We start from the raw sequence: 13365 nt of genomic DNA on the forward strand, positions 1-13365 counted from the left end.
CCAAGGAAAAATGTTAATAAGCAGGATTATGGCCATAAGCCTGAGCTGATGTATGAAAAGTTGCCATCCACTGGAGTTATTTTAGGTACCAAGCATATGCCCCAGGATTTGCTGGATAAATGTCAGTATCTGCCAGTTTAACAGGGCCCAGCCATGGGTTTTCACCATGCAGGAGGCCATTTAAGTGCAGCAGCAAATTCAGCAGACACACACTGAAGAGATTACCTGCTTCCAGCCACACACACACACACGTGTTCATCTTGAACCTTCCCTACTTCAGCTGACTTACCTTAAAACTCAGTATGGAGGCACCAAAGGAGAGAGGAAACAAAAGAATTCCAAGCTGGATTGTCCTATTTATTTTTTTGCTACAATACCACACCCTTTATTGTGAACTTTCCTAAAGATGCCTGGCTTGTGCAGCTCTCTCTCTTCAGTGACAATAAAGCTGCACAAACCCAACTTAACATTTAAGGCAAGCAGCTACTAACAAAGCTAACAGCCCTGTTAGCAAACAGAGCCATCCCTGCAGTAATTATTCCCACTTCCAACGTGTTTGGCATCATCAGACTCCGTGGATAAGCAAGTAATGAATTGTTTTATCGAGATATTTAGGCATGTTGGAAAAAAACAACCATAAAGACTTGAAAAAAAAATCGAGGTGTTAATGACTTCTGAATTACCCAAATGGGAAACTTGGCAGATGTGTTAATGAGTGCCAGCAGAAGACATCTTTTACTTTAAAGGGAAGAAATACTGCACAACTGTCTTAACGTCAACGCTTGGAATATTATGCTAAACGCAGGGGTATGTATTGAGGCTGGTGCAAAAGGGAAATGAGAAGGCCAGAGCTCAATTCTGGATGAGAATCCTGCACTGACAGCATTATGATGCACGGGATTCCCCGGGCAGCACTGCCGACTGGTACTGCTGAAGACTGATACCTCATCCTGCAGTTCGAATATTTACTAAGCTAATTATCCTCTCTGCTGCGTTTTCGGCACCTTCGCGGCGCAAATAAATGCATGCAAGCAATGCGGCCACCAGAAAGTTTAAAGGCTCTAGACTTCAAGCGGCAATTGTTTCAACACCCACCACACCGGGCACTGAAATAGCAACATTAAAGAAAAGCGTTTGGCTTTAACATAATTACGTCTGCTATAAAGCGCAAGCAGTAATTCCTTTATTCACTTGAGCATCTTTGGAGAGACACAAGGCAGCACACGCAGCTGGGCCCTAATCCTTGACTCAGGCTTTTAGGGGCTACTCAGGGTGATCATTAAAGTGCAAGAAATGAAGGCAGCGCCGCACAAAACCGCGACTGCCGGCCTAGCCGGTAAGGCACCGGGGCAACACCTCCACCAGCGAGCGACTGCACCGAAGCCCGCCGGTGCTGCACCCGGAACGCGAGGCCGGTGCCGGCCTGCCCCGCGGGGAAGCCGCCACGGGCCGCTCCTTGCCCGGCGGAGAGGGCCTGGGGAACCCCCGGGGCGGCGCTGGGGGGCCGGGCGAGCAGCGGAGGCCCTCGCCCCCCTTCAGCGGCGGCGCTCCCGCCTCCGCGCGGCGCCCAACGGCCCGGCCCGGCCGCGCCCGGCCCCACAGCGCGGCCTCCCCCTTCTTCTTCTCCTTCCTGGCTTCCCTTGCCTCGCTGGGCGGCGGGGAGCGGCTCTCCCGCCTCTCGGCGGGGCGGGCAGTGCAGGCCGCGGCCCCGCCGCGGGCCCCTCGCCGGCGGATTAGGAAAGACGCCACACGGCGGTGGCGGCGGCCCCCCTCCCGCCGCCATGGCCGGCCGGCCCCTCCCGCCAGGCGCCGCGCCGCTTACCTCCAGGTCGCGGCCTTTGTTCTTGAAGTTCTTCAGCCGCTGGTTGTCCAGTTTCTCGTTGTCGGCCATGGTGGGAGGGGGAGACGGGAGGGAAAGGTGGAAGAGAGCGCGGCTCCTCCGCCTCCTCCCAGGCCCGTGCCCCTGCCCGAGCCCGCCGGGATCCCCCCCCCCCCTCCCCCTTCCCGGCTCTGCTGCCGGCCGCCGAACCCGCCGCCGCCTTAAGGCCCTCGGGCTGCGGCCCACGTCGCCGAGCCGAAAAGCCGCTGAGAGGAGCGGTCGGTGCCCGCTGGGCCCCGGCTGCCGGCGCCCGAACGTGCCGGTAGCGAGGGACGGCGCGAGCGGGGGATGGGAGGGGGAAAGAGGGGCAGCCTCGCTCTGGGCCGGCCGGCCGCGCCCGCCGATTGGCTGCGCAGCCCAAGTCCGGCGGCCAATAGAAGATAGGGGAGGAAGAGGGGGGGAGGGGAGAGGCTGCGCGGGTCCGTGACGCGCATTGTGACGTAGCGCGGGCAGGGGAGGGGAGCGGCGGCTTCGGGTTCTTTGGGCCGCTTCCCCTCAGCCGCCGCCGCCATTTTGGGTGGTGGGTTTTGCCGGGCGGAGAGGAGGAGCAGGGAGCCGCCGTGTCCTCCCCGCCCTCCTCGACGTCCGTGCTCGCCTGGGTCCGCTGTTTTCCCAGCCCAAAACGCGCCGTTTTCGCCGACACACGTATTTCCCAGCCGAAAGTCCCCAACCGCCTGTGCCTTGTCCCGCTCGCCTTTGCGTTCGCTCCCCTCAGGACGCTGGAGACCTTGCTTCGCCCTATAATGACGCCGCTTTAATGGCAGTTTAATTAACTTTTCCCCTCCCTCCCCCTCTAAAATCTGTCCAGTGTTGTCCTCGGCACGTCCAGAAGCGGGTCCCCGGGCTGGCGCAGGGCAGCGCGGGTCGGCCGTTCCCCGCTGGCCGAGACGCCTGAGGGGAGAGGAGAGGAGAGGGGCAGCGGTGTCACGGCTGCCAAGTTTCACTGAAGTGCGCGGTAAAGGCTGAGCAAAAGGAGCCACCGCAGCTGCCGCGTTTGGCACGGCCCAGGCTTCAATCCAAGGCGCTTTCCTTTACCTGACTTTGGCCCTAGATAGCAGTGAATTGGGGGAGCACGTGGAGCAGGGCATAGGGCGCGGCGGCAGGTGTTGCTGGGCAGCCTCTCGGCGGACGTGGCTCAGCCCTCCTCGAAGAGCTCAAATAGGTTGCTGTCCCCTCTGGGACTCTGCTATCGCAGAACTTTTTCCCAGTTTGATGATGAGGGTGGATTCTGGCCAGCAATAACTGCTGTAATTCATTGTCAGGTGATGCAGGTGGACGCTGTTGCCAAACTAATTACCAGCTTTCACCACATAGGCTTCTCATGTCTGAGTATAGTCATCAGTGTTAATGTCTGTAAACTCCCTGCTGGGACTTAACAACTTGCTTCCAGGCTGCTATATAACGAGCAGCATCGCCTGTGTGTTATGCAAACTGTGTGGAGCTGCACAAAGCCATTCCTGAATTTGCATTGAACTCGCCAGCAAAGGGAGTGATGCCATGAGGATCCCAGAGGTGGGCTTTCTTTGAGCATAAACTGGGGCATCTTGCTCAGCCCAACTGCTGTGCCTAGCAGAGTGTGTCCCTGCGGCTCCAGGGCTCGGGGTGCTGCTGTAGGAGTAGTAACCCTGATAACGAGGTGCCATCGGGCGAGGAATGGACGAACTCCACTACTGCTCCAGCAAGGGAATGCCAGAAATGCAGAGGGCAGACAATCTCAGAAGTCCTCTCAGAAGTCCTTTATTACCACGTTGTAGAATTCCCTGCATTACAGAGTCTCAGAGTGTCCTTAACAGAAGTAGTCCTGGAAGCCCTTAACAGATGAATAATAATAAACTGCAGCAGCACAGGCTGGGAGGTGATCTGCTGGAGAGCAGCCCCAAGGAGAAGCACCTGGGAGTGCTGGTGGACAACAAGTTCTGCATGGGACAGCAATGGGGGCCAAGAAGGCCAAGGTGCGTTCAGAGGACCATGTCCAGCAGATTGAGAGAGGTTCTCCTCCCCCTCTACTCTGCCCTGCTGAGACCTCACCTGCAATACTGCATCCAGCTCTGGGCTGCCCAGGTCAGGAGGGACAGGGATCTGCTGGAGAGAGTCCAAGGGAGGGCTGCAAGGATGCTGAAGGGACTGCAGCCCTGCCTGGGGAAGAGAGGCTGAGAGCCCTGGGGCTGTTCAGTCTGGAGAGGAGAAGACTGAGAGGGATCTGATCAATGGCTATCAATAGCTGTGGGCTGGGGGTCAGGAGGGAGGGGACAGGGACAGGGCTCTGCTCAGTTGCACCCTGGGATAGGACAAGGAGCAATGGATGGAAACTCCAGCACAGGAGGTTCTACCTCAACACAAGGAGGAACTTCTTCCCTGTGAGGGTCCCAGAGGCCTGGAGCAGGCTGCCCAGAGAAGTTGTGGAGTCTCCTTCTCTGGAGCCTTTGCAGCCCTGTCTGGATGTGTTCCTGTGTGACCTGTGCTGGATTCTCTGCTCCTGCTCTGGCAGGGGGGTTGGACTGGAAGACCTCTGGAGGTCCCTTCCAACCCCTAACATCCTGTGTGTGACAAAGTGGCTAACAAAAGTCCCTACAGAAGCCCTAGCAGTATATCCTTAACCCCCCAATCTCCAGTATTGCCTCAAGTAGCTGCTTACATTCTCTTTCTTATCCATCAATTAACCAACAGAGTCTAACTGGGTGTATAAACTAAAGCATGTTCCAATCAAAGGGTGCCAGCATGTAAGGAGAAATAAAACTCTGCCAGATACATAAACTAAATGCATTCCTCAATGAAATGAGCCAGGATGTAAGAAAGCTGGCTCCTGCAGGAATGTTTTCCTTAGGGATGTTGTTGTTTTGTTCCTCACCCTGTCTGATTCACTGGCTAGAGGATCACACGCTGGGCACACGTCCTCAGCAGGACAACATCTCACTGCCTACATTCAGGTAAGTCCTAACTCTAAAACGTTCTTTATCAGGAACTCACCCCCTGATAGCTAAATCATTGCCTCTTGCAGGTGGTTTTTCAGGAATGCAAAAGAAATCTCCCACTTCTACAGCTTTTCTGGGCTGCAGGTAATCAGAGCAGAGAAGGTGGAGAGGTCAAACATTGCCAGGAAAACAAAGTAGTTTGTTTACCAAATATTTAGGTTGGTTGGTTGGCTGTTTTCTTTTTCTTCTCAAAGCTCACTGTGACATTTGGAACTTAATTTGTGAGGAAAAGATGCTCAGAGTAGTACCTGCTCCTCCCAGTCTGCCAGAATATTATTGGGGGGGGAAATTTGTTATCCAAACTGTTCCAAACAACTTGGTTAATTTTGACTGAAATGAGATAAAGGCTATGGACAGAAACAGCCAGGCAGAGCAGAAGGGTTGTGACATTTATTCCTGCTTCTATCATTTGATCCACAAAATAGTGCCTCTGCACATAACTCAGAGCACACACTGGAATACACACTGCCCTGATCTTGCATGTCATTTGGCCTCTTAATGACTGGAAAACCAAGGCAGAGGTTGTGGGGATTCCCCTCTGTTGAGTCCTGCATGTTGATAGAGCTGTTTGCAGCAGCAGCAGTGTGATGTTCCATGGCACTCCTTGAGAGAAGTCAAAGCTGTACTGAGAGACACGGCCTCCCAAGTGTGTAAACCAAGCCAGTGACTACTCAAGAGACTTATGGAAAGGGAGAAGTTGATTTAGGTCTTTGTGAAAATAGGAGGGTGATGATCTTTCATACACTAGTCCAGCTTAAATACCATCAAGTAGTAAACCAGTTGGAGCACACAGAGCTGAAATTCCTGCAGGTAACACAGGACAGTCTCACCTTAGGACACTCCACGACTCCCATTCTTACCCAGTTACAACCAAATGTTCCAAATCTACAGATTAAAAGGGAAAATGCTTTGGAGACAAACTACAAACAAGCACTCACAGCTGAGCCTCTGGCTGAGAATGAATCAGAGAATGGTTTGACTTGGAAGGGACCTCCAAAGCTCATCCAGTCCAATCCCCTCTGCAGTCAGCAGGGACATCCCCAGCTAGATCAGGTTGCCCACAGCCCTGTTGAGCCTTCCTTTGGATATCTCCAGGGATGAGGCCCCAACCACCTCCCTGGGCAACCTGTTGCAGGGTTCCACCACCCTCATGGTAAAGAACCTAACAGTGGCCTGGCAGTACCTGAGGGCTTGTTGCAGAGCTGCATGTAGTAGGATGGGTAATGATGTACCTGTTGATGTGTTTTATCTCCAGGAGATTTCTCAGAGAGTGAGGCTCCATTCTAGATTGAATGAGTCCACATCAGGAGTGAAAGTGGCAGAAGTTTGAGTAACCACAGTGATCTCTGTCAATGTTACAGTGGTGTCAGGCAGGGTAAATTAGTCAGAGTCAATTAGTCCTGATGGCTTTCCCTATAGACATAGCTGCTTGTGTACCAGTATGTATCAAGGCTATGATACTGAGGGGCCATCCTCAATACCAGTGCAGGCTGGGGGCTGAGGAGATTGAGAGCAGCCTTGCAGAGAAGGACTTGGGGGTGCTGGTGGGGGAGAAGCTGGGACAGGAGCCAGCAATGGGCACTGGCAGCCCAGAAGGCCAATGGCAGCCCCAGGCTGCCATTGGCCTTCTGGGCTGCCAGTTCCCATTGCCAGAGATGGAGAGAGGGGATCCTGCCCCTCTGCTCTGCTCTGGGGAGACATCACCTGGTGTGCTGTGTCCAGCTCTGGGGCCCCCAACACAAGAGATGGAGTAGGTCCAGAGGAGGGCCACAAAAAGGATCAGAGGCCTGGAGCACCTCTCCTATGAAGGCAAATGAAAGAGTTTGGGCTATTCAGCCTGGAGAAGAGGAAGGATTTTTGTATCTTTGAGAAACATTTTTGCAGAATGCTTTAAGATTTCGTGACCCCAAGAAGGTTTCTTTGTGAATCAGCCTCATGAAGGACAACTTGCACAGCAGCACTCTGAGCTGGGTTAGGAACTGGCTGGAGGCTGAGCCCAGGGAGTGGTGGTGAATGGTGCCACAGCCAGCTGGCAGCCAGGCACCAGTGGTGTGCCCCAGGGATCAGTGCTGGGCCCCAGCCTGTTCAATATCTTGACTGATGATCTGGAGGAGGGGATTGAATCCACCATCAGTGAGTTTGCAGATGACACCAAGCTGAGGGCAGGAGTTGATCTGTTAGAGGGCAGGAGAGCTCTGCAGAGGGACCTTGCCAGGCTGGACAGATGGACAGAGCCCAAGGGCAGGAGATTGAACACATCCAAGTGCCAGGTGCTGCACATTGGCCACAGCAACCCCAGGCAGTGCTACAGGGTGGGGTCAGAGTGGCTGAGAGCAGCCAGGCAGAGAGGGACCTGGGGGTAGTGGTGGACAGCAGCTGAACATGAGCCAGCAGTGTGCCCAGGGGCCAAGAAGGCCAAGGGCATCCTGGCCTGCATCAGGAAGAGTGTGGCCAGCAGGAGCAGGGAAGTCCTTGTGCCCTGTGCTCAGCACTGTGAGGCCACACCTGGAGTCCTGTGTCCAGTTCTGGGCTCCTCAGGTCAGGAAAGAGGTTGAGCTGCTGGAAGGTGTCCAGAGAAGGGCAACAAAGCTGGGGAGGGGTCTGGAGCACAGCCCTGTGAGGAGAGGCTGAGGGAGCTGGGGTTGCTTAGCCTGCAGAAGAGGAGGCTCAGGGGAGACCTTCTTGCTCTCTGCAACTCCCTGAAGGGAGGTTGTAGTCAGGTGGGGGTTGGTCTCTTCTCCCAGGCAACCAGCAGCAGAACAAGAGGACACAGTCTCAGGCTGTGCCAGGGGAGGTTTAGGCTGGATGTTAGGAAGAAATTCTTCCCAGAAAGAGAGATTGGCCCTTGGGATGTGCTGCCCAGGGAGGTGGTGGAGTCCCCATCCCTGGAAATGATTAGGAGGAGACTTGATGGAGTGCTTGGTGCTATGGTTTAGTTGATCAGATGGTGTTGGATGATAGGTTGGAGTTGATGATCTCAAAGGTCTCTTTTCCAACCTGGTTAATTCTATTCTATTCTAACTGGACTTGAGGTTGTTGCATTCCTCACTATGCCCTTTAGCTTTTAATCAGTTCCAAGTCTTGATACCTTAAATCTTGATATTTTAATGGTGAGATTTTAATCAGCCTTTATGAAAGTAAAAAGCACACAGTGTCCAAGATCCAACCCAGAAGTTTATGACAGGAATGAGAGCCCATTCTGCTCCATCCCTGTTCCTTCCATAGGTATCTTTTCCATGCCTTGCTAAGCCAACACACACATGCTCATCCCACCTCCACCACCTGCTTCTGTCACCACACAGAGCTCTGACTGATCACATCCCATGTGCTCTGGGAAGGACAGCACATTCTCCAGCAACCACAAGTGACTCAACCCCTTAACTAGTAACAATGACATTTTCATGACCTTCCCCCTGTCTTGGAAAAAGATTGACAGAGCCAAGGGACTGAGCAATAATTGTGTCCTTTTATGAGTAATCACTTGAAAATAGCTGAGAATCACTTTGGAGCTGTCTTCAAAGCTCATTGCTGGAGCACCTCTGCTGTGGGCACAGGCTGAGGGAGCTGGGGTGTTGAGCCTGGAGAAGAGAAGACTCTGGGGGGACCTTAGAGCTGCTTTCCAGTAGATGAAGGGATCCTCCAGAAAGGTTGCAGAGGGACTTTTCCTGAGGGTGTCTGGAGACAGGACAAGGGGGAATGGTTTGAAGCTGAGGCAGAGCAGGGTTAGTGTGGAGCTGAGGAAGAAGTGGAACAGGTTGCCCAGGGTGGCTGTGGCCGCCTCCTCCCTGGAGGTGTTCAAGGCCAGGTTGGATGAGGCCTTGAGCAGCCAAATCCAGTCGAGAGGTGTCCCTGCCCATGGCAGGGAGGTTGGAGCAGATGATCTCTGAGGTCCCTTCCAAGCTGAGCCATTCTAAGATGCTATGATTGTGATTCTCTGATTCACCAGATCTATCAGACCCTTCTGGTGTGCATCATTTCCCTACTGTGTACCGCCACATGAAACGTCAGAACGTCTTCACTGTGACTAAATTATGTATGCTTGGAGGAAGACTGTCCTGCAAGAGTCTTTGATCAGTAGTTCTGATCTGGTATCATCTGAAGAATAATTCATAGTGTGACTTCAGTCAAGACATAACCAGAGATTAATTAAGTGCATTTTGTTTTACTGTGGTCTGATTCATCTGGTTAGCTCTCAGAGGAACCATTAGCAGGTTGCCTTCAGCCTGGCTTGATTTCAGCTCAGATCTGCAGTGCAAATCCCCCAAGGTTTGGAAGACCAATAGACCAGTTCCCCTCTGAACTGCTGACCTTGTGGCACTGGGCTGTCTTAGAGAAAACCCAAGCAGATCACTTGAGTCTATCATAGAATCAGTGAGGGCTGGAAGGGACCACAAGGATCATCCAGTTCCAACCCCCCTGCCATGGGCAGGGACACCCCACACTAGATCAGGCTGCCCAGAGCCTCATCCAGCCTGGGCTTAAACACCTCCAGGGATGGGGCCCCAACTCCCTCCCTGCACAACCCATTCCAGGGCTTCACCACTCTCATGGGGAAGAACTTCCTCCTCCCCTCCAGCCTGAATCTCCCCACCTCCAGCTTCATTCCATTCCCCCCAGTCCTATCACTCCCTGAGATCCTGAGCAGTCCCTCCCCAGCCTTCTTGGAGCCCCCTGCAGATCCTGGAAGGCCACAATGAGGTCACCTCAGAGCCTTCTCTTCTCCAGACTGAACAGCCCCAACTCCTTCAGTCTGTCCTCACAGCAGAGCAGCTCCAGCCCTCTGCTCATCCTCCTGGCCCTGCTCTGGACACCTCCCAGCACCTCCAGATCCCTCTTGCAATAGGGGCTCCAGAGCTGGAGGCAGTGCTCCAGGTGGGGTCTCCGCAGAGCTGAGCAGAGGGGGAGAATCCCCTCCCTGGCCCTGCTGGCCACACTTCTCTTGCTGCAGCCCAGGCTCTGCTTGGCTCTCTGGGCTGCAAGTGCACACTGAGAGCTCCTGCTGAGCTTCTCCTCCCCCAGCACCCCCAAGGCTCTCTCCTCAGGGCTGCTTTCCAGCCAGTCCCTGCCCAGCCTGCATTTGTGCCTGGGATTGCCTCCACCCAGCTGCGGGACCCTGCCTTTGGTCCTGTTGAACCTCCTGAGGTTGGCTTGTGCCCAGCTCTGCAGCCTGTCCAGGTCCCTCTGGATGGATCCTTCCCTCCAGCTGTCTGCTGCCCCACACAGCTTGGTGTCATCAGCAACCCTGCTGAGGGTGCACTCAGTGCCACTGTCCCTGGCACCCACAGAGATGTTGAACAAGCCTGGGCCCAGGACTGATCCCTGAGGGACTCTGCTTGTTCCTGGCCTCCCCTGGGCCATGGACTCATGGACAGCCACTCTGTGGGTGCAGCCATCAAGCCAGTTCTGTATCCATCTAGTGGTCACCCATCACACCCATGTGGCACCAGCCTGGAGCCCAGGATGTGGTGTGGGGCAGCGTTGAAGGCTTTGCTCAGGGCCAGGCAAATGACAGCAGCTGCTCTCCCCTCAGCTATTGATGTTGTCACCTGCTCAGAGAAGGCCACCAGGTTTGTCTAAGGTAGTCTCTCCTAGGAGGGCATATTTTGGCTCAATGTAGGTGCTTACAACACAAGAAATTACACACCTCATACAGACTCTCTTGGCAGACAGTGTTCAAGCTATCACAGTACAAAGCCTTTTATACCTTTGCATACTTATCAGAGTGGAAAATAATAGTAAAACAAATATAAGGATGTGGATTAGGTCCTACTCACCATCCAATCCTTCAAGCAACAACAGGAAAGATACCAACAGCTGCCTTAACCTCTCATTAACAAGTGGCTCTAAACTGCTTGCTCCTGGCACCTGAATATAAATTGGAGTAGCTTGAGGTGGTTACACCTTGGGTAGGATGAGAGCTGCCTGGTGGCGTGCAGATGGTAGACAGGAGATGTTATTTGGCAAGAAGGATTTTCTTCCTCCAGATGACAAGCTTCCAGTGGATGTAAAGGGCAGATTTTGTCACTTTTCAAGGGTTCTGCTGCATGGGCATCGTGCTCAGGCTCACAAAAACTTCAGCTTGCCATGCAGCTGTGCCACAGAGGCCATTCTGGCCTCAGAGATCATTTGGATCTTGGGGGGAAAAAAGGCAGAAGGTGTGTGTTTGAAATGGCTGTTAGCCACCATCCACAGCACCCCAGCATGGTGGGGGGTGGAAGGGACCTCTGGAGATCATCCATTCCAACCCCCCCTGCTAAAGCAGGGCACCCACAGCAGCTTGCCCAGCAGCGCAGTGGCCAGGGTGGGGTGTAAGACTCCACAACCTCTCTGGGCAGCCTGCTCCAGGGTTACAGTTCATTTACAGCCATGGGACTTGCTTATATTAGGCAACTTTCCACTCAATTATGAAATTAGAAAATGTTGTCATGATCAAGTTAGCTCAAAAATCCCCTTGAAGGAGTAATGTAGATTGAGCTGAGATTTTTTCACTCAGCTAAACACACATTTAGGCAAAATGAGTTACTGGAAGTGGCTTTTCAGAGCCAGCAAACCTCTCCCCCCAGTGCTGAAATTCTGTAAGACACAAAACATGATGTAAAGCTGAGAAGATTTGTGTTGCACATAGCAAAACTCTCATTAATCCTGGGCTTTATCAAAATGGAATAGCTGGTATTAACAAAAAAACCCAACAACAACAACAAGCAGCAGGCTGCTGGACTGCTGGCAGGGTATTTTGTGTGCAGACACAGCTCTCATGTCCATCTTAGAGCATCTCCAAGTCTGGAATTGTCTCCATGTTAGGGCTCAACTCCAGCAGCTGCTCTTATCACCTGATGGCCCTTCTCCAGCAGAGAAGGGGATTGGGGAAAGGAGAAAACAACAAAACTGACACCAATGCCAGTGGGAGGTAAATGAGGTAAAATTCAACCCAGCCAAGGGACAGCAGCCACTAAACAGGAAGGCAGCCCTGAAGAGCAGAAGGAAGAGGAGCAGGGTCAGGAGAAGGAAGAGGAGCAGGGTCAGGAGAAGGAAGAGGAGCAGGGTCAGGAGAAGGAAGAGGAGCAGGGTCAGGAGGAACCCAGGCAAGAGCAGAGCAGGAAAGGGAAGAGGAGTGGGGTCAGCAGGAACCCAGGCAGAAGCAGAGGCAGCAGGAAGCTCTGTTCTCCTCGGCAACCTTCCCTTTTATACTGAGGATAATATTTCTGCTCTAGGATACACCTGTAGCCAACTCCAGTCAGCTGTCCTGGCTGACTCCAAACTGCTCATGGCCTGCAGCCCATGGCTGGCCTGGGATTCTGTCCCAGCAAAACCAGGACAGGAATCCAACTGCATTTGCTGGACAACCAGTAATACTTAAAGTTGGACTGGGGTCTGCTCTGAATACTGCACCAGGTGAAAAGGACATGAAGAAGTCACACACAAATAGTAAAGATACAAAACTGAGCTTCACAGAACAGGGACTTGATCTTCAAAGAGATGTTATTGCCAAAAGTAACCTCCAGAAGACTGAACAAGACCAATCCAAGTAAAGCACCAGGGTGTTCTTGGGCTCCATTAAGCAACTCAAGTTCTTTTGGATCCCTTTTTACTTCCCCCTGCAGTGCTCTGCTGTAGCTCCTGCCCATGAACAGCCTTCTCGAGCTGGAGATGCTGGGAGAGGGGGCAGGCAGGTGGAGGCAAAATGATCCCAGAGACAAAGCAGTGCAGACCCCTGAGCAGGAGCTATTGCAAACCCCACCATGATGCAACAGGTCATGAGCAGCAGGTGCCACACTTGCCTCAGTGAGGGTGGTGAGACACTGGAACAGGCTGCCCAAAGAGGTCGTGGCTGCCCCCTCCCTGGAGGTGTTCAAGGCTAGGCTGGTTGAGGCCTTGAGCAACCTGGGCTGGTGGGAGGTGTCCCTGCCCATGGCAGGGGGTTGGAACTGAATGATATTTAAGATCCTTTTCCAACCCAAACCATCCTCTGACTCTCAGACCTGCCCACTGAAGGAACAGTCAGCAGAGGCTGTGTGGAGGGAGGGAGCTCAAAGACACCCTGTTGCAGAAGAGCACCTGGGACACCCCAAGTTCTCTGGGTGTGCAGTGATTTAATACTGCAAATCCAAAAGTATTTGAAAGACACATTTAAGGCCCAACCCTTTTCTAGGAGTAAACAGGGGGATGGAGGCAGGGTTTGGGGGGGTGGGGGTGCAGGTTATTTGTTTTGAAGATTGCCAGCCTCATCTGTTGCTGGTGTCTAAATACACACAAGTGAAAGCAAACCCCAAAAAAGCACAAACCAACCAACCACAAAGCCCAAACCAAACCAACAAAAAAACCCAACCAAAAAGTAACCAAACCCAAACCAGACAAAACCATGAAGGAGCTGCAACCTCCAGGAGGTTGCCTTTTAGTGCAGTGCTTGATTTTCCTTCAGCCTCTGTATTTGCTTCTGTTGCTTGCTTGTTTTGCCCATGTGAGCTCCTCGAGCCTTGGTATTTCTCTTCTGCCTCAGAAAATGATCATCCAAAG

General features: G+C 53.1%; 1 protein-coding gene across 1 annotated transcript in view; it reads right to left on the reverse strand.

The window, feature by feature from the left end:
* KPNA4 (karyopherin subunit alpha 4) overlaps positions 1-2197 on the reverse strand; it is a 34379-nt gene extending 32182 nt beyond the window's left edge. The window contains exon 1 of the mRNA XM_054175556.1: positions 1823-2197. Within this exon, the coding sequence (XP_054031531.1) occupies positions 1823-1891 (69 nt within the window). The 5' untranslated portion in view covers positions 1892-2197. The remainder of the gene's footprint in view (positions 1-1822) is intronic.
* Positions 2198-13365: the final 11168 nt, after the last annotated feature.

Source organism: Dryobates pubescens, chromosome 32, assembly GCF_014839835.1.
Source record: "Dryobates pubescens isolate bDryPub1 chromosome 32, bDryPub1.pri, whole genome shotgun sequence".
Classification (NCBI taxonomy): domain Eukaryota; kingdom Metazoa; phylum Chordata; class Aves; order Piciformes; family Picidae; genus Dryobates; species Dryobates pubescens.